At 49.5% G+C, this 21,156-nt stretch overlaps 1 protein-coding gene across 5 annotated transcripts in view; it reads right to left on the reverse strand.

Moving 5' to 3' along the window:
- Positions 1-8,118: 8,118 nt before the first annotated feature.
- The window catches only part of LOC147105956 (aldo-keto reductase family 1 member C23-like protein), a 158,440-nt gene continuing 145,402 nt past the window's right edge, over positions 8,119-21,156 (reverse strand). For all 5 annotated transcript variants that reach the window (XM_086008572.1, XM_086008571.1, XM_086008574.1 and 2 more), the window contains one exon: positions 8,119-8,306. In XM_086008572.1, the coding sequence (XP_085864698.1) occupies positions 8,298-8,306 (9 nt within the window). In that variant the 3' untranslated portion in view covers positions 8,119-8,297. The remainder of the gene's footprint in view (positions 8,307-21,156) is intronic.

Raw genomic sequence — 21,156 nt, forward strand, 5'->3', positions numbered from 1 at the left:
ACCGCTGCTAACCTCCCACTGAATTTCGCAGAAGGCGTTAGCAGCGGGCCATTCAAAATACCACGTTTGCATGGCTTTGTTTATTGAAAAGCCGGCAAGCCTAGAGCACTGCAGCTTACAGGAAACATTGATAGTGCTCTATTACAAACTTCTTCAGTGTGGAATAGGGGGCAAAGTCTATGACCTTATTAAATCGATGTATCTGAAAAATAAATGCGGTGTCAAAATTGGAGACAAACGCACCGGTCTCTTCACCCAGAGAAGAGGCGTCCGGCAGGGTTGCAATTTGAGCCCGACCCTGTTCAACATATACATAAATGAGTTAGCAGACATGCTGGAGCAAAGCGAGTCACCGGGTCTCTGTCTCCTGGATGGGGAAGTGAAATCCCTGTTCTATGCGGATGACCTGGTTCTGCTGTCTCCCACAGAACAGGGATTACAGCAAAATTTAGACCTACTCGACAAATACTGCCAAAATTGGGCCCTGACAGTAAATCTAAAGAATACCAACATCATGATTTTTCAAAAAAGGCCCAGATGTCAGGAAAACAAATACCAGTTTAATCTCAGTGATACCATCATAGGACACACTATGAGCTACACTTACCTTGGTCTAACCATCACAGCATCAGGGAGCTTCAGCATAGCAGTGAATGCACTAAAAGAAAAATCCCGAAGAGCCCTATATGCAATAAAAAGAAAATTCTACAACATCCAAATTCCAATCAAAATCTGGCTCAAAATATTTGATAGTATAATCCTGCCCATTGCGCTGTATGGTAGTGAAGTATGGGGCCCACTCAATCACCATAGCTACACTAAATGGGAAAAACACACAATAGAAGCCCTACATGCAGAATTTTGCCGAAGCATTCTTCGCACCCAAAGGAAAACACCAACAAATGCATGTAGAGCCGAACTAGGCAGATACCCACTGAAATTAAACATCCAAAAACGAGCACTAAACTTTCTAAATCACCTCAAATCTAGTTCCCCAGACACCCTTCATTTTAAAGCCCTCCAGACCCAAGAGCTGAACCCAGAAATGAGTCCCCTGAGTCAGTTGTTACTGAAACTAAGTACTCCTCCCCAGCCGGACCCTGACCAGTCCCAGACCAACACTGCTCTCCAAACACCAATCCGAGTGAACCAAATCATTAAACAATGTAAAGAAACCTACCTGGAACATTGGAACAAAATAACCAAAAGCCAAAGCAGATTAGAATGCTACCGGGCCCTAAAAAGAGAATATAAACTGGCAGACTATCTCTCGACCATCAGAGACACAAAACAGAGACAGACCCTCACCAGATACAGACTAAGCGACCACCAACTGGCAATTGAAAAAGGAAGATACAAGAAATCCTGGCAACCTAAAGAAAATAGAATATGTGATCACTGTCTGGCCGGCGAGGTTGAGACAGAGGTGCACTTCCTCCTAAAATGCGAAAAATTCAACAAAACAAGAAACATATATTTTGACAAGCTCAGCCTTACAACCCCAGATTTCAAAGAATTGGATGACCTGTCAAAATTAAGAATAGTCCTGGGGGAAGGAGACAGACCATATCTTGGTGCCCAATATGTAACAACATGTCACAACCTGAGGAACAGTGAGTGACTAACGAGCACACCCATAGCATATATACTCTAAAAATGTTTAAATCAATACCGAATGTACCCAACGACTGTTTAATTTAATACTGAATGTACCCAACGAGGGTCAACGACTGTTTAAATTAATACTGTCTGTACCCAACGAAGGTCAAAATTGTTTGACACCTACAGAATGTTAGAAACCTGCACTTTTTGTTATGTAAGCTTTGGCAATATGGTTCCCTGTAAACTTTCATGCCAATAAAGCATTTGAATTTGAATTTGAATTTGAATTTGAGTACATTTTAGCCCAAACTTTAAGTATGAGCTTTAAGTTTACAGCTACCTGTAGAGAATACAATGCCCATCCCTGCTTGTTTCACGTTCTTAATGGACACTTTTCTGCTGCCCATAACCTAACTCGCAACAAGTCCCGTTCACCCAACATCCCTGTGCTCGCTGACCTACATTGGCTCCTGGTCCAGAAATGCCTCGATTTAAAAATTCTCATCCTTGTGTTCAAATCCCTCCATAGCCTCTCCCCTCCCTATCTCTGCAACCTCCTCCAGCCCTACAACTTTGTGAGCAATTTAGATTAGCTAGTCTATCTATAATGTTAATGCCTTGCAAACTTCCTGTTGTCAAATTCTTGTCACTTTTTGTGTCAATTGTTCGAGCCCTAGAAATTGGGGTGCGACCTGTCCTCAGCACACGCTGCATGCATCTAATGAGGCTGCCAGCAGAACCCTAGCATATCGGTCCAGCGGCCTCATTACTACAGTACTGCGGTGTGAGCGCCAGTCGCAGGTTGCCGATCATGCGGGGGTTAACAAGATCGCCCAGCATTAGCGAGTCCAGGAAGGGGAGGGAATCGGGAGGGTGTGAAAGGTGGTTGGCAGCAGCCTGCAGTTTTAATGTGGAGCTGGGAGAAGCACTCCTGCTCACACGGTGAGGCGTGTGTTTTTTTAAAAACACTTGCCACATTGCAGCATTATTTGGAACCCACCGAGATCCCTGCACTCCTCCAATTCAGCCCTCTTGAGCATTCCTGATTTTAATCGCTCCACCATTGGCGGCCAGCTGCCTGGGACCTAAGCTCTGGAATTCCCTCCCTAAACCTCTCCGCCTCTCTATCCGCCTTTAAGAGGTTCCTTAAAACCTACCTCTTTGACCAAGCTTTAGTCACCTGCCCTAATATCTCCTTAGGTGGCTCGATGTGCAATTTTGTCTGATAACGCCCCTGTGAAGCATTAAAGGCGCTATATAAATGCAGATTGTTGTTGTTGCTGATCTGGCAGACTCCAGGGTTGCACCGCAATGTTTCAGCCACTTCTCCTTATTCCAAGTAACTCCATTCTTAAGAGTGAGGGGTAAGGCTCCCTCTTCAGGTCCTGTCTTTTTTTGCAACCAATTGATTTGCCCTGTGTGCTGAGCCCCGGCAGTGATTGAAGGGCAGTGGGAGCTGTGAGTGTTCACAGGAAGGGGTTCGGCGCGAGGGGCCACTTCACGGGGAGGGGTTTGGCGCGAGGGGCCGCTTCACGGGGAGGGGTTCAGCGCGAGGGGCCGCTTCACGGGGAGGGGTTCGGCGCGAGGGGCCGCTTCACGGGGAGGGGTTCGGCGCGAGGGGCCGCTTCACGGGGAGGGGTTCGGCGCGAGGGGTCGCTTCACGGGGAGGGGTTCGGCGCGAGGGGCCGCTTCACGGGGAGTGGTTCGGCGCGAGGGGCCGCTTCACGGGGAGGGGTTCGGCGCGGCGGGCCGTTCCCCTTGGGAGGAGGCGCTGGGCTTAATGCAGGGCCGTTAGCAGCAGCAGCACGTGTGTGTGCGCAAGCCGCTGGTTTAAATTCCCCGCGCTCCCACTGATTGGCGGATCTCCCCGCGCTCCCACTGATTGGCGGATCTCCCCGCGCTCCCACTGATTGACGGATCTCCCCGCACTCCCACTGATTGGCGGATCTCCCAGCGCTCCCACTGATTGGCGGATCTCCCCGCGCTCCCACTGATTGGCGGATCTCCCCGCGCTCCCACTGATTGGCGGATCTCCCCGCGCTCCCACTGATTGGCGGATCTCCCCGCGCTCCCACTGATTGGCGGATCTCCCCGCGCTCCCACTGATTGGCGGATCTCACCGCGCTCCCACTGATTGGCGGATCTCCCCGCGCTCCCACTGATTGGCGGATCTCCCCGCGCTCCCACTGATTGGCGGATCTCCCCGCGCTCCCACTGATTGGCGGATCTCCCCGCGCTCCCACTGATTGGCGGATCTCCGGAGCGCGGGGGATTTGAATGGGCTGACGTGCTGCCGCAGCCAACTGACCTCGAGGCCCACGCGCTGGCCGCTTCCCCCCGAATAGCAGCCGGTCCTTGGCCTGCAGGGAGCTCGGGAGGGCCGCGTGTGGCCGGGGTAAGTGTATCTCGGAGCTCCTTGAGTGTAGGGGTCGAACAGAGGTATCAACAGCCATGGCCAACCAGACAGGCTACCACTGCAAACCCTCACTACCCAGGGGACAGGCTCCCACTGCAAACCCTCACTACCCAGGGGACAGGCTCCCACTGCAAACCCTCACTACCCAGGAGACAGGCTCCCACTGCAAACCCTCACTACCCAGGATACAGGCTCCCACTGCAAACCCTCACTACCCAGGGGACAGGCTCCCACTGCACACCCTCACTACCCAGGAGACAGGCTCCCACTGCAAACCCTCACTACCCAGGGGACAGGCTCCCACTGCAAACCCTCACTACCCAGGGGACAGGCTCCCACTGCAAACCCTCACTACCCAGGAGACAGGCTCCCACTGCAAACCCTCACTACCCAGGGGACAGACTCCCACTGCAAACCCTCACTACCCAGGGGACAGGCTCCCACTGCAAACCCTCACTACCCAGGGGACAGGCTCCCACTGCAAACCCTCACTACCCAGGAGACAGGCTCCTACTGCAAACCCTCACTACCCAGGGGACAGGCTCCCACTGCAAACCCTCACTACCCAGGGGACAGGCTCCCACTGCAAACCCTCACTACCCAGGGGACAGGCTCCCACTGCAAACCCTCACTACCCAGGAGACAGGCTCCTACTGCAAACCCTCACTACCCAGGGGACAGGCTCCCACTGCAAACCCTCACTACCCAGGAGACAGGCTCCTACTGCATAATCCTCACTATCCAGGTAGCAGGCTTGCACCACTTATCTCTCGCCTTCCACTGTGCTCTTTAAATAATCTTCCTCTGGATGTGTCACTGGCAAGGTTGGCGTTTAATGCCCTCTAATTAACCTCTAATTGCCGCTCCATTTTGGAGGGCAGTTAAGAGTCAACCACATTCGTGGGAATGGAGCTACATGTAGACCAGACCGTGTGAGGATGGCAGGTTGTCAATTGGACAGATATATTTTCACTTTTACTGATACCAGCTTTTTAATTCCTTTTCAAACTGAATTGCAGTTCTCAAACTGCCATGGTGGGATTTCATATAATTCAATCATACAGTACAGAAGGAGGCAATTTCGGCCATTGGGCTTTTTGAAAGAGCTATTCAATTAGTCCCACCCTCCTGCTCTTTCCCCATAGACCTGTAAATTGCTCATCAATTAATATCAAATTCCATTTTGAAGTTACTATTGATGGTAAAGGAAGGCCTCTGAGAAGACAGAAAAAGCTGCAAATACTCAGCAGGTCAGAGAGAAACAGAGTTAAAATCTCAGGTTGAGATGCTGCCTGACCTGCTGAGTATTTCCAGCACTTTATGCTTTTATTTCAGATTCACAGCATCCGCTCGCAGAGGGAGGAGGAAGCAGAAGGAATCTTCCCTTCTTAGGCAGTCTCTCGGAACCGAGGATGACTTGCTTCCACACTAACAGTGAGTTCTCAGGTGACTGATGAGTCCAATGTGGGACCTAGTCTCTGTCACAGGTGGGGCAGACGATGGTTGAAGGGGCGGGTGGGTGGGGTGCTTGGGTTGACGTGCGCTCCTTGCACTTGACTTCCGCTTGCTCCCAGCAAAGAGACTCGAGGGGTTCAGCACCTTCCCAGATGCTTCTCCTCCACTTTGTGCGGTCTTGGGCCAAGGATTCCCAGGTATCCGTGGGGATGTTTCACTTTTTCAAAGAGGCTTTGAGGGTGTCCTTGAAGCGTTTCCTCTGCCCACCTGGGGCTCTCTTGCCCTGTTGGAGCTCCGAGTAGAGCACTTGTTTTGGGAGTCTCGTATCGGTCATGCGGAAGATGTGACCCGTCGATCGGAGCTAATCGAGCGTGGTCAAAGCTTCGATGCTGGGGATGTTGGCTTGAGCAAGAACACTGACGGTGCGCCTATCCTGCCAATGTGTTTGCAGGATCTTGCAGAGGCAGCATTGGTGGTACCTCTCCAGTACTTTGAGGTGCCTGCTGTACATGGTCCATGTCTCTGAAGCACACAGGAGGGCAGGTATCACTGCTGCTCTGTAGACCATGAGCTTGGTGCTGGGTTTGAGGTCCTGGTTTTCAAACACTCTCGACCAAAGGCTGCTCTGGCACACTGAAGGCGGTGTTAGACTTTGTCATCGATGTCTGCCCTTGTTGACATTAGGCTCCCGAGGTATGGAATGTGGTCCACGTTGTCCAAGGCCTCATCATGGATTTTGATAATCGGGGAGCAGTACTGTGTGGTGGGGGCAGGTTGGTAGAGGACCTTTGTCTTATGGATGTTTAGTGTAAGGCCTATGCTCTCGTACGCTTCACGGTGTTGATGATGGTTTAGTGCTTGGCCTCAGAGTGTGTGCAGATGCAAACGTCGTCTGCATACTGTAATTCAATGACAGAGGATGGGACGACTTTGGATCTGGACTGGAGGCGACGGGGGGTTGAACAGTTTCCCGTTTGTTCTGTAGATTAGCTCCACTCCAGCGTGGAGCTTACTGAGGGCGAGATGGAGCATTGCAGCAAGGAAGATCGAGAAGAGCGTTGGTGCGATGACACAGCCTTGCTTGACCCTGGTCCGTACGTGAATTGGGTCTGGTGAATGATGCAACCAACCCAGCCCCTTTCTGGCCGGGATATCCGGGATGGAAACATCCGCCTGCTGTACCAGTGACAGTGTGTGAGGCTAGTGGTGCAGTTGGTAGGAGACGGTTTTTGAAGATGCATTCACTGACCTTGACCACTGGTCTGAGGTCATGAAGTTTATTTGGGCACTGGAGGCAGGTGGTGGGGGTGACACTGCTGGCAGTGACGGCCTCGGTGACCTGGTCCCACATCCTTCTTTGTGGAGGGTCTCCTGGCTCCTGTGGGTAGAGGGTCGCTCTTGCAGTGTTGACCTCTCCACAAAGCTGGAGTGCTGCATGCGAGACCATGGGTGTCCCTTCCCTGGCTTGCTGAGCCATTTGTGTTAGTGCTGCGGCACTTTTCCCTTTTTTTTTAGGTGCAGAAGGGAATTCAGCTTTAAAAGTTGAAGACTCTCATATGGGAATTCTTTTTAATGTTAATTTGTTTTTCAGAAGGCAGTTGAGCTAGAAGGGCTGAAAACTCCATATTTTTACATCATTTTTAATAATTTCAGAAGCCCTTTTAAGAAAATGACAATGCATTGCAAAATTACAACCTCGTTTTCAGAGGCTGTGCGAAGCTTCAACGCTGTATGTTGCTGCCACACTGCGGCCTGATGCCAGGCAGAACGCCACTAGGAGGGCTTAACACGGTGGGTTTAGTGCTGGGCTAATAATTATTAGTCCCCAATCACCCTCACAATCCCCCTTTTCCGCCCGCCTTCTACCACACATCCCTCGTCTCTCAGGAGCCAGGCATTCACTGTCTATATTTCCTTGCCTTTCACTGCATGTCCCTCACCTGGCTTCAACTATATGTCCCTTGCCTTCAAGCGCATATCTCACAGGAGCCAGGCTTCCATTGTGTAGTCTTCATTTTTCAGGAGCCTGGCTTCCTATCCAGATCATGTTTCAGTCAGCAGCATTTCCACTGTTGCCTACAATAACTTGGAGAGAAATGGGGGGTTCTTTGCCCTGCAGTAAATCTCGGAGTCATTTAGAAAGATTCTCAATCCTCCTTTGTATTGAGAGCTGTCTATTTACATGTTTAATGTTAAGTAACTTATTTCAGGAAGCCTGAGCACCTGAGAATCATGGACTGGGGAGAGCAGGAACAGAAAATCACCCCCAACTAAATTCCGTCTCTGTGCGGTTTGTTAATTTGTGGCATTGCAGTTGGCCCTAGGGCAGGTGGGTTGGGAGGGAATATAGACCACACCATAGTATGAGGCTAGGATTGGATTTGAATGTAAGACAGCCTGCCAATCCTCATTGTCAATGATCACACATGAAGAATGGCCATTTGGATCAGGTACCAGAGGGCCCTCTGTCCATGTAAATGTACTAAAGTAAGAATCAACACACCCAGGAAGGGAAAGGGGAAAAAGAGCAGAGAACATTTTGTTTGGAGGGGGGAGGGGAGGGGTGGTGGCGAAAAGGAAAGAGAGAACATGATGGATACACAGTTTACCGAGCAACATTAATTAATAACACTTCCCAAAAAATGTCCAGTAATTCTCAGATTTTATTTACTTTTATCCAAGTAATACATCTGCTGCAAGGAATCTGTCATGTTCCTGACCTATCCAGTTGGTCTTGTAAATTCTGGCAAAGTTGCATCATTATTGAGACCCCATTACATGCAGGTTTCATTAATATTCATCGTGGAATGGATAGTTGGGGTGGTCAGTCAACCTGAAATGGAACAGAAAAAACATGAATGCAACTAAAGATGCTTAAAATGATTGAGATGTTTCCACAAATTATTGTAGGTGGAGGAGTTTAGTCACGGCTGAACCAGTTCTGTCTTCACCTGACATTCACACCTATTAAACACTATAGCAGGAGTCACCTAGATAACAATCAAGAATCTGAACTTACACAGCAAGGAGCTGACCAGAGCAGGAAGGTCCCCTGTTCAGATAACTCCACCCAGACCAGGGATTGATCTCAATCAGGGCCAGAGTAGAGGCGCTTTATTTGACTTGAATACCCTGGGTTACAGAGTGGGGAAAGTTTTCTGGTTTCATTTCTGGATACTCTATTGCTTGAAATGCTGAAAACATGGGTCACTTCGGAGTAAAGTTGGTTTGATGATGATATGCCTGACAATTGGAACAGTTACCCACCCGTCTGTGGTAGACTCAGTACTTGGTTACCTGAGCTAGGCAGGCACACGGTATTCCAGGTCAGTGATGATTGACCATTCAGCCTGGCTTATTGGGACCTGGAAGGATAGACCTGTTGCTGAAAGCTGGGGAGTTCTTCTCACTCAGCTTCTGAAGTGGAGATGGTGGTCCTAGCAGGTCCAATAGTGGGAAGCTTACTCTATGCCCCTGCTCTTTCCTGCCCTCTAAAGCTTAATTTCTCCTGCTTGCTACACCTCCCCATCTTCAAAAACCTCCTTTTCCACCCCTAACTTACTGTGTTTCCCTTTTTCTCCTCTTTCTCGGTGAGCACTCCTTTCCTCACAATCTATCTGCATGTGGCAAGTGCTGCAGAGATGTAGTTTTACTGTTGAAGTTTACCTGTGCTTTGTGCTGGTAAGGTGTACAGTTTAGGTAGATAAACTTCAACAGCACCCCTAAACCTTCGGTTCCCTGAAACTTGCATCTGGTCAACTTGGCCCATGTTTTCTGGGCTTGGGTAAGCAGAGTATGTTATTTTGGAGAGAGAATGCACTCCCCATTATCAAAACAGAAAATATATTGACTTATACTTCTCATTAGTTTGGTGACCAGTTTCCACAGGAGTCAAACATTCAAAATGCATATGTGGATCCACGACAAGACTCCCCACAGTAAAATATTCTGTTACTCTCTAAGCTTACAGATTAATAATAGCCACTTGGGCACAATAACAGAGGGGAGGGTGATTGCATGGGACCATACCACAACAAGGAGTCAATAGAGGAGGAGGGAGGGAAACTCTGAGGAAATAAAAGGAATAATGGATCTTCTTCCTCCCTAGCCCTAATGCGCTGTGACCAATAATAATACCTATCGGTACCCCAACTGAGATCAGCTGACTGCACAAATCAGGTTTAAAGGAATAGAAGAGACAAACAACTAAAATTAGAAGTAATAATTAGGTGACATTAAGAACATTGTAGGAATGGCTAGATTCCTAACTAAAGGACTGAGGTCGAGTCAGTCTATCAAACAAACGATGTTTGATACTAATCAACAGAGTTTAAAACGAAAACACAGGCGAACTACATTACAGGTCTGTACTCTTTGCTGGCTCCACGAGGACTGGCTAGGGCGGCTCCCCAGCCTGACATCATGGCGTCATCACGTTTTCCCGCCGCTGGAAGATCACATGATCAACGTGATGATGTCATCGCGTTTGGTCTCATTCTTAAAGAGACCGCGCTATGTACATGCAATGATATGAACAAAGATACAGATTCATTCTGTAGCTAATAATTTGTTAAAGATAATTATGTACATTAGATCAGAGTCCCCCTGGTGGCTCTGCCACATGCGCCCCCCCCAGAATTGTCTTTAACAGTAAAAGTCAATCGACTAGGAGGTCTGACAAGCCTGTCAGAGCAACTCCTGTATTCTTTGAGTGGACGTTGTTGAAAAGTGGGCGGGCTGGCGGATGGAAGCCTTCGGTCTGGCGTGGATGCAGCGGGAGGTCGACCACGTCGTGGTGGCTGTGCAGTCTCTACTGGCTGCTCGATGTCCAGGTGTGCCGGTTTGAGACGGTCAATGGATATGTGGTCGGGTTTACCACTGATGTCTACAGAGAAACTCTTGTCGCCTGTCTCCAGTATGCGAAAAGGGCCTGTGTAAGGGGCCTTGAGCGGATCCCTATGGGGCACCATGACGAATGAATACAAATTCAGCATTCTTTAGCTCCGCTGGTACGTGTGAAGATGGAAGGCCGTGATGCGAAGTTGGGATAGGCGCAAAAGCCCTGGCTGTTTCCCGGTGGCTGCTGAGTTGTTCAGCTGCGGACCACGGCTCAGTTGGAAGCGGCAGGAAATCTCCCGGTACGCGGAGTGGCTGGCCGTACACGAGCTCCGCGGCGGACGATTGCGGTCCTCTTTGGGTGCCGTGCGGAGAGCCAACATGACCCACAGAAGCTTATCCACCCATCCAGCGCCTTGGAGGCTGGCCCTCAGCGATGCCTTTAACGATCTGTGGAAATGTTCGCACAAACCGTTTGCTTGCGGGTGATAGGCTGTGGTGCGGTGAAGCTTGGTGCCGAGACCCTGGGCCACAGCATTCCAGAGCTCGGAAGAACTGTGGACCGCGGTCTGAAGAAATGTCCGTCGGAACGCTGAAACGTGCGACCCACGAGGAGAGGAATGCTCTGGCGACATCAGCGGACGTAGTAGATGCCAGAGGAACTGCCTCTGGCCATCTAGTAGTACGATCGACCATGGTGAGGATGTGTGTGAACTCCTGCGACGGTGGAAGCGGCCCAACGAGGTCCACGTTGACATGGTCGAATTGATGTTCTGGTACTGCGAACGTGGCCAATGGGGCCTTAATATGACGTTGCACCTTAGACGTTTGACAGACGACGCAGGTGTTAGCCCAATTGCGGATATCCTTACGCATTCCTCTCCAGACGAACTTAGCCGACATTAATTTTTGAGATGCCTTCACGCCAGGATGTGAAAGCCCATGTATGGCGTCGAAAACTTTGCGGCGCCAGGCAACTGGAACGATTGGGCGGGGATCTCCCATGGAGACATCGCAGAGTAACGAGATGCCTGCAGCGTGGAATTGCACATCGGTCGGTTGGAGGCTAGAGGTGTCGGTGCGATACGCCTGTGTTTCAGGGTCGGATGCCTGATCGGTAGCCATGAGGGCATAATCGATGCCCAGCTGGAACGCCCATATGCCTTTCTCGCGCGACCAATCAGCTACCAAGTTGTCCTTGCCAGCTACATGTTGGACGTCTGTCGTGAATTCTGAAATGAAAGTTAGCGGTCGCTGTTGTCGAGCCGACCACGGTTCGGCGGTCTTGGCCATGGCGAAGGTCAGTGGTTTGTGATCTACAAACGCAGTGAAGGGCCATCCTTCTAACAAAAAACGGAAATGGTGGATAGCCAGGAACAGCGCCAGCAACTCCCGGTCGAAAGTGCTGTATTTGCGTTCGTTGCGCTGGAGTTGGCGGCTGAAAAATGCCAGTGGTTGCCACATCCCGTTGACCCACTGTTCCTGCACAGCGCCTATGGTGGTAAGGGCGATGGTGGCACCTGGCAGAGGATGCGCCAACATAGTTGCATTGGCTAGAGCGGTTTTTGTGTTGTCGAACGCGTTGTCCATTTCGACCATCCAGGCTATTGTATCCTTTCCGGCCTCGCCTTTGAGGGCCTCGTAGAGGGGCTGCATGAGTCGTGCTGCCTTGGGCACAAAGCGGTGGTAGAAATTCACCATGCCCAGGAATTCTTGAAGAGCCTTGGTGGACTGCGGCCTTGGGAATGCCGTAATTGCTTCGACCTTTGACTGCAGCGGAATTGCACCCTCCGAAGTAATGCGGTGGCCCAAGAAGTCAATCTGTTGTAGGCCGAACTGACACTTGGCCGGGTTGATTATGAGGCCATGTTGGCTGAGGCGCCGAAAGAGAGTGCGGAGATGGCAGACGTGTTCCTCTTTGGTAGAGCTGGCTATCAGGATGTCGTCAAGGTAGACAAATAAAAAGGGAAGATCCCGCAGGACCGAGTCCATTAGTCGTTGAAAAGCCTGTGCGGTGTTCTTGAGCCCAAATGGCATCCGTAGAAGCTCGAACAGTCCAAAGGGAGTGATGACGGCCGTTTTCTGGACGTCCTGCGGGTGTACGGGAACTTGGTGGTAGCCACGGACGAGGTCGACCTTGGAGAAGATTGAGTGTCCCGCCAAATGGGCGGAGAAATCCTGTATATGCGGGATCGGGTACCGATCGGGCGTAGTGGCGTCATTAAGGCGTCGGTAGTCCCCACATGGCCGCCATCCACCACCGGGCTTCGGGACGATGTGGAGAGGCGAGGACCAGGGGCTATTCGACCGGCGAATAATCCCCAGCCGTTCCATCGTGGCAAACTCTGCCTTCGCAGCCGCGAGCTTGCCGGGTTCCAGGCGCCGAGCACGCGCATAAACCGGAGAGCCAGTCGTAGTAATGTGGTGTTTGACACCATGCTTAGTGGCCGAGGAGGAGAAAGTGGGCTTGGTCAACTCCGGGAATTCACCTAATAGGCGAGTGAACTATTCCGGCGAGGACAACATGCAGGAGACAGTGTGCGACATTGCGGAACTGCGGAAGCAAGGGATGGAGTGGAAGGTGGCCGCGCTGACCAATCGATGATTTCTTACATCCACCAAGAAGCTGTTGGCGCATAAGAAATCCGCGCCGAGGATGGCTTGCGAAACCTTGGCTGTAATAAATTCCCACTGAAACCGTTGCCCGCCGAAGCACACCTAGACCCGCCGTTTGCCAAAGGAACGAATGGCCCCCCATTAGCTGCCACGAGGGAGAGGCCGTGCACCCCAGACTAAATATCGAGTGCTGAGGCAGGAAGGATGCTACACTGCGCCCCGGTGTCGCATTAAAAGCGCCGGCCTGAGAGGGAATCTGTAATGTAGAGGAGCTTCCCGGAATTTCCATTCGCCATCGCGGCCGTGGAACGTCCCTCAGACTCGGTCCTCCTTTTCTGGAGTTGCTGCTGGTGTTGATGTCGGTTTTTTTTTTAGGCGCGAAACTGCAGGGAGGGCGGCAGCCTCTGGCTTTCGCGCCGAAACGGGCGTGGTAAAAACACAAGCCGGGGGATGGAGGCATCGGGGCAGCGTTCGCAGGGGAGGGGTGCCTCGTGGCGGCGCAGGTTTGCTGCGTGACCGCATAAATCGTATCTGCTTCTGCAGCAAGTGCTGCGCAATCTGTGGCTTCCGATCTGGCGAGGGCAGCCTGAACCTGCTCGGGTAGTTGACTCAGGAATAACTCCCGAAAGAGGAAACATTGCGGTTCTGAGCCAAGGAGCGTGAGCATCTGGCTCATTAACTCAGATGGATTGGAATCGCCAAGCCCGGGCAAAGCGAGTAGCTGGCGGGCACGCTCTGCCTTCGTGAGCACGAAGACTTGTATTAACCGCGCTTTAAGAGTATTAAACTTGCTGTCAACTGGGGGTTTTTTGAGCAGGCTGATGATCCGTGTGGCCGTGGAGCTGTCGAGTGCGGAGACCACGTAAAGTTAACGGGTCTGATCCGCAACAATGTTTCGGAGATCGAATTGTGCTTCTGCTTGGATGAACCAGGAGGCCACCTGTTGTTCCCAAAACTGTGGGAGCTTCAAAGCCACGGAGTTTGCTTCCATGTTTCTTCGCGCTTTGCTTCTTCCGTGAAAATTGTTCACGAAAATTTGGGGTCACCACTGTAGGAATGGCTAGATTCCTAACTAAAGGACTGAGGTCGAGTCAGTCTATCAAACAAACGATGTTTAATACTAATCAACAGAGTTTAAAACGAAAACACAGGCGAACTACATTACAGGTCTGTACTCTTTGCTGGCTCCACGAGGACTGGCTAGGGCGGCTCCCCAGCCTGACATCATGACGTCATCACGTTTTCCCGCTGCTAGAGGATCACGTGATCAACGTGATGACATCATCGCGTTTGGTCTCATTCTTAAAGGGACCGCGCTATGTACATGCAATGATATGAACAAAGATACAGGTTCATTCTGTAGCTAATAATTTGTTAAAGATAATTATGTACATTAGATCAGAGTCCCCCTGGTGGCTCTGCTACAACATAAGAAATAGGAGCAGGAGTAAGCTATTTGGCTCCTCGAGCCTGCTCCGCAAATCAATAAGATCATGGCTGATCTGATCTTGGCCTCAACTCCACTTTCCCGCCCGCTCCCCATAACCCTTGACTCCCCTGTAGCTCAAATATCTGTCTATCTCCGCCTTGAATACATTCAATGACTCCGCCTCCACAGCTCTCCGGGGTAGAGAATTCCAAAGATTCATGACCCTCAGAGAAGAAATTCCTTCTCAGCTCCGTTTTAAATGGGCGACCCCTTATTCTGAATCTATGCTCCCTAGTTCTAGATTCCCCCATGAGGGGAAACATCCTCCCTGCATCTACCCTGTTAAGCCCCCTCAGAATCTTGTATGTTTCAAAAGATCACCTCTCATTCCTCTAAAGGCCAATAAGTATAGGCTCAACCTTTCTTCATAAGACAACCCCTTCACCTCTGGAATCAACCGAGTGAACCTTCTCTCTGAACTGCCTCCAATGCAAGTATATTCCTCCTTAAATAAGGAGACCAAAACTGCACGCAGTACTCCAGGTGTGTTCTCACCAGTGCCCTGTACAGTTGTAGCAAATCTTCCCTACCTTTATACTCCATCCCCCTTGCAATAAGGGCCAACATTCCATTTGCCTTCTTAATTACTTGCTGTACCTGCATGCTAACTTTTTGTGTTTCATGTACAAGGACCCCCAGATCCCTCTGTACCACAGCATTTTGTAGTCTCTCTCCATTTAAATAATAATTTGCTTTTTTTTTCTTCCCACCAAAGTGGATAACCTTACATTTTTCCACATTATACTCTATCTGCCAAATTTTTGCCCACTCACTTAACCTATTTTTATATCCCTTTCCAGATTCTTTGTGTCCTCTTCACAACTTGCTTTCTCACCTATCTTTGTATCATCAGCAAATTTGGCTGCAGTACACTCGGTCCCTTCATCCAAATGATTAATATAGATTGTAAATAGTTAAGGCCCCAGCACTGATCCCTGTGGCACCCCACTAGCTACAATTTGCCAACCTGAAAATGACCCATTTATCCCGACTCTGTTTTCTGTTAGTTAGCCAATCCTCTATCCATGCTAATATATTACCCCCAACCCCGTGAGCTCTTATCTTGTGCAGTAACCTTTTATGTGGCACCTTATCGAATGCCTTCTGGAAATCCAAATATACTACATCTACTGGTTCCCCTTTATCCACCCTGCTCGTTACATCCTCAAAAAACTCCAGTAAATTTGTCAAACACGATTTCCCTTTCATAAATCCATGCTGACTCTGCTTGATTGCATTATGATTTTCTAAATGTCCTGCTATTACTTCCTTAATGGATTCCAGCATTTTCCCAATGACAGATGTTAGGCTAACTGGCCTATAGTTTCCTGCTTTCTGTCTCCCTCCTTTCTTGAATAGGGGTGTTGCATTTGCGGTTTTCCAATCCGCTGGGACTTCTCCAGAATCCAGGGAACTTTGGTAGATTACAACCAATGCATCCACTATCTCTGCAGCCACTTCTTTTAAGACCCTAGGATGCAGGTCATCAGGTCCAGAGGACTTGCCAGCCTTTAGTCCCATTAGTTTGCCTAGTACTTTTTCTCTAGTGATAGTGATTGTTTTAACTTTTGTAAGGATTTCGCAATAATTTTGAAATTTCCTACAGTTCCGAAGATTGATTTTTGATTAAAAGAATATCTGGGTAATATACCTTTAATAATCCAGGGATCAAAATGGCCGTCAGACCTCGTGGCAGAAGACAAAAGACATTGAAAAGGCAGCTTGTGTGTGTCTGTGAAAAAGGGGTAATCAAAGATGGCTGCCTGACCTCGTGTCAGGACACAGACTGTGGACATATGAAAAGTGAAGATCAAAAATGGCTGACTAAACTGCAATCAAAGGCAGTTCAGAGAGTTCCCCTCCCTGCAGAGACAATCGACAGAAACTGCTACTATGTTTACACAAAGGATTAACCACTTGAGACTGCGGTTTCAGTTTGACCACAGGATAATGACTTTTGTTTACACTAACTTCCAAAGCTGTTTACTCAGCAATTATAGAAAGACATGCTTTTTTTCAAACCAAGACAGCTCCATTCAAACTCAGTACGATGAATGGTAATACATTCACAAACCCAGCATGATAAATGGGTAATTCATCCAAACCCATCACAGACAATGGGGACAGTTTGGATCCCTTTTGTTCAGCCCAGATGCACCTGGATCTGAGCGGGAAGGTTTCAGCCCCAAATGGGGTATAAGATAGCTTCTCAAGAAGCCATCTCTCTCTCTCTCTCTGCCGCCTTGCCTCCGTGCTCTGCCTACAGAAGAACAGCTCAGAAGCCTGCCTAAAGGAGTGGAATACCAGCAGTTTACTTTTAAATACTGGGGTATTTTCTACTTCGGGGCAGTGAAGATCATAGACCGCAGGGAGCATGGGGCAGGCGTTCCTTGGTGAGCATATAATTTTCTGGCCCATTACAAGGCAACTTAGAATAGGTATAGGGGTGGGAATTAAGGGGAATTTTGTTAGAACTGTAATTTTAGTCGATTTTCCCTCGTTGTGTCCGTTCTCTCCTCCCCTATTTAAGTAACAGTGTTGCACTAGCAGAGAAGTGCTGTCGTGAACACTGAGTTCTGTACTGAAAGTGCTGTATTTAAATAAAAGTGTTGCACTAAGGGAAGTGGGCCTTAGTGTTAGGGGGGATTAAATACGTGGGGTTACGGGGATAGGGCTTGTGTGGGATGGCTGTCGGTGTAGGGACCGGGTGCTAGGGTTTGGATGATCAGCCATGATCTCGTTGAATGGCGGAGCAGGCTCGAAGGGCCGAATGGCCTACTCCTGCTCCTATCTTCTATGTTTCTATGAAGTGCTGTAGTGAACATTAAGTGATTTGTAAGAAGTAAAGTGCTGTATTTGAGTAACAGTGTTGCGCTAAGCAGAAAGGTGCTTCAGTGGACACTCAGCAGCTGCATTAAAGGTGCTGTATTTAAGTAAAAGCCACGAAGCAGAGGTGCTGTAGTGAGCAAAGTGTACTGTATTAAAGGTGTGTTGCACTAGTTAAAGGTGCTGTATTTAAGTAAAGCCACTAAGCAAAAGAGTGCTGCAGTAAACGATAAGTGAACTGTGTTGAGCAAAAGTGCTGTACCAGGCAGAGGTGTGTTGTATCGATTATTTTTAAGTTGTTTCTTTCTTTTGTTTCAATAAATACTGGTCTGTTTTGCACCCGAACCACGAGTCACGTTTTTCTGTCTACATCGCTACCGAATAAGTCCGGCAGTCAGAACCAGGAATAGGGGAGCGCTTTGAAACCGCACGGGGGTCCCCGGAGCAGCTCAGAGGCTGCTGACTGGCCAGAGACAATAACCATAACCCCAACCCCCCATTATTAATTCCAACACTTTCTCCCTCCCAATAGCCCCTTGGTTATCAATTATTATTGGGATGCTTTTAGTGTCTTCTACTGTGAAGACCGATACAAAATATTTAAGAACATAAGAAATAGGAGCAGGAGTAGGCCAATCGGCCCCTCGAGCCTGCTCCGCCATTCAATAAGATCATGGCTGATCTGATCCTAACCTCAAATCTACTTTTACTCTCCATCCCACCCGAACCCATGTGAGGAGGTGAGCCAGAGTACCCTGCCTCTGCCCTGCTCTTGTAGTCACAGTTCTGGTCCAGTTAAGCTTCTGGTCAGTGGTGATTCCCAATGTGTTAATAGTGGGGGACCTGGCAAAGATAGTACTGTTGGAAGGTTAAGAGGAAGTGTTTGGAATTTTTGTTATTGGAGTTGGCACTTATGTGGCGTGAAAGTTAGCCATCAGCCAAAGCTGGATGTTGTTCAAGTCCTGTTGTAGGCCAGCATGGGCTAGTACATCATTGGGAGTTGTGAATATAGCTGAACGCTGGAATTTTCAGAGAACGACCCCACTTCTATGTGCACAGATAGATGGCTGGAGGAGACCGTCAATGCAGATTGTAGAAAGGCTTTGAAGGAATTTGAAAGTGAAGTTCTTGGACGTCAATTAATTGGGCACAGGGAACAAGTGGAGTTTGGGGAAAATCAGGGGTGAAGGGAATGTGAGACTTTTGAGCGGTGGGGAGTGGGGTAGAATGGGCCTCGATAACTGTTTGCTGCGATTAGCATTGACCAAGAATCAAACCTGTATAGCCTGGGCTACACTGCAGACAGGAAACGGAATTCTTCAAAGATTCTCTGTACTCCCCACACAAGGAATTCAACAGTAGTTGGGAAAAGGATGTGGACCATTTCATCTACATATAAGCAGAACTGTTCTAGCCTCTGAGCACTGCCCCTGTAAGTAATAGAAATGATAATCGACTGAAAAACAATGCAACTGCCTTGAGCCAGCCAATTACTGCAATTCCAGTTGAGGCCAAGGATACAAGACAGAGCCCCAGGAGAGGGTGGCATCATTAAATGCATGTTTAGTGAGGTACTTGATGAAATGATGGCTGAACAGTCAAGGTCTTCAAGTCATGTTGGCTGTTTCCTGAGATGCTGGAGATCAACTATAGTCACAATTGTTCAAAATCTAGGCAAAGACTCGAGTGACCTGAGCAATTACTGGTAATTACTGAAATAACAACAGAAAATGCTGGAAAAACTCAGCAGGTCAGGCAACATCCGTGGAGAGAAATTTGAGTTGACGTTTCGGGTCGAACCCTTCTTCAAAACTGGAAAGAAAAGAAATTAGATCGAAGGCAGGGCTGCGATCGGACAAAAGAAGTGAAAGAAACAAAAGAGCTAGACGAGATGGTAATAGGCTGAGATTAGGTGTAAAGTGGACTGGCAGGGCAAGAGATAGCTGCCAGGTGTGAGAGAGAAACAAAAGGAAAGGGTGGGGGGGGGAAAGGAGTGGAAAAATTACAAGAAAAAATGTGTAATAGGGGCCGAGGTTATGATCTGAAATTGTTGAACTCGATATTGAGTCCGGAAGGCTATAAAGTGCCTAATCGGAAGATGAGGTGCTGTTCCTCGAGTTTACGTTGAGCTTCCGTGGAACAATACAAGAGGCCAAGGACGGTGAGGTCCGAGTGGGAATGGAGCGGTGAATTAAAATGACAGGTGACCGGAAGCTCGGGGTCACCCTTACGGACTGAACGGAGGTGTTCCGCAAAGCGGTCACCCAATCTGCGTTTGGTCTCCCCAATGTAGAGGAGACCGCATCGTGAGCAGCGAATACAGTATACTAGATTGCGAGAAGTACAAGTAAATCGCTGTTTCACCTGGAAGGGGTGTTTGGGGCCCTGGACAGTGGGAAGGGGGGAGGTATAGGGGCAGGTGTTACATCTCCTCCGCTTGCACGGGAAGGTGCCGGGCGAAGGGGAAGGGCTGTTTGGGGTGATAGAGGAGTGGACTAGGGTGTCTCGGAGGGAGCAGTCCCTACGGAATGCTGAAAGGGGAGGGGAGGGGAAGATACGTTTGGTGCTGGGATCACTTTGGAGGTAGCGGAAATGCCGGAGGATGATCCGTTGAATGTGGAGGCTGGTGGGGTGAAAGGTGAGGACAAGGGGAACCCTATCGTGGTTCTGGGAGGGAGGGGCAGGGGTGAGGGCAGAAGTGCGTGAGATAGAACTGACACGGTCGAGGGCAGTGTCAACCACGGTAGAGGGGAATCCTCGGTTGCGGCAAAAGGAAGACATGTCTGAAGCACTGGTGTGGAAGGTGGCATCGTCGGAGCAGATACGGCGGAGACGGAGAAACTGGGAGAATGGAATAGAGTCCTTACAGGAAGCAGGGTGGGAGGAAGTGTAGTCCAGGTAGCTGTGGGTGGGCTTGTAGTGAATATTGGTCAATAACCTATCCCCAGAGATGGAGACGTCGAGGAAGGGAAGGGAAGAGTCAGAGATGGCCCATGTGAAGGTGAGGGAAGGGTGGAAATTGGAGGCAAAGTGAATGAAATTGTCAAGTTCAGGGCGAGAGCAGGAAACGGCACCGATACAGTCATCAATGTATTGGAAAAAGAGGTGAGGGAGGGGACCCGAGTAGGACTGGAACAAAGATTGTTCCACATAGCCCACGAAAAGGCAGGCATAGCTAGGACCCATGCGGGTACCCATGGCAACACCTTTGATTTGGAGGAAATGAGTGGAGTTAAAGGAGAAGTTGTTCAATGTGAGAACAAGTTCAGCCAGGCGGAGGAGGGTGGTGGTGGATGGGGACTGGTCGGGCCTCTGTTCAAGGAAGAAGCGGAGCGCCCTCAGGCCATCCGGGTGGGGGATGGAGGTGTAGAGTTATTGTACGTCCATGGTGAAAAGGAAGCAGTTGGGGCCAGGAAACTGGAAACTGTTAAAGTGGCGGAGGGCGTCCGAAGAGTCACAGATGTAGGTGGGAAGACACTGGACAAGGGGAGAAAAGATAGAGTCAAGATAGGAAGAGATAAGTTCCGTGGGGCAAGAACAGGCTGAAACGATGGGTCTACCAGGGCAGTCCTGTTTGTGGATCTTGGGAAGGAGGTAGAAGCGGGCTGTGCGGGGTTGGGGAACTATGAGGTTGGTGGCAGCGGGGGGAAGATCTCCAGAGGAGATGAGGTCAGTGACAGTCATGGAAACGGTGGTTTGATGTTCGGTAGTGGGGTCATGGTCCAGGTGGAGGTAGGAGGAGGTGTCAGAGAGTTGGCGTTCAGCTTCCGCTCGGTAGAGGTCAGTACGCCAAACAACAACAGCACCACCCTTGTCAGCGGGTTTAATGACAATGTCAGGATTGGATCTAAGAGAATGGAGTGCTGCAAGTTCAGAGGGAGGTAGGTTGGAGTGAGTGAGGGGAGCAGAGAAATGG

This window comes from Somniosus microcephalus, chromosome 16 (assembly GCF_052327205.1).
Source record: "Somniosus microcephalus isolate GS21.2 chromosome 16, FLI_Smic_1.0, whole genome shotgun sequence".
Taxonomy (NCBI): Eukaryota; Metazoa; Chordata; class Chondrichthyes; order Squaliformes; family Somniosidae; genus Somniosus; species Somniosus microcephalus.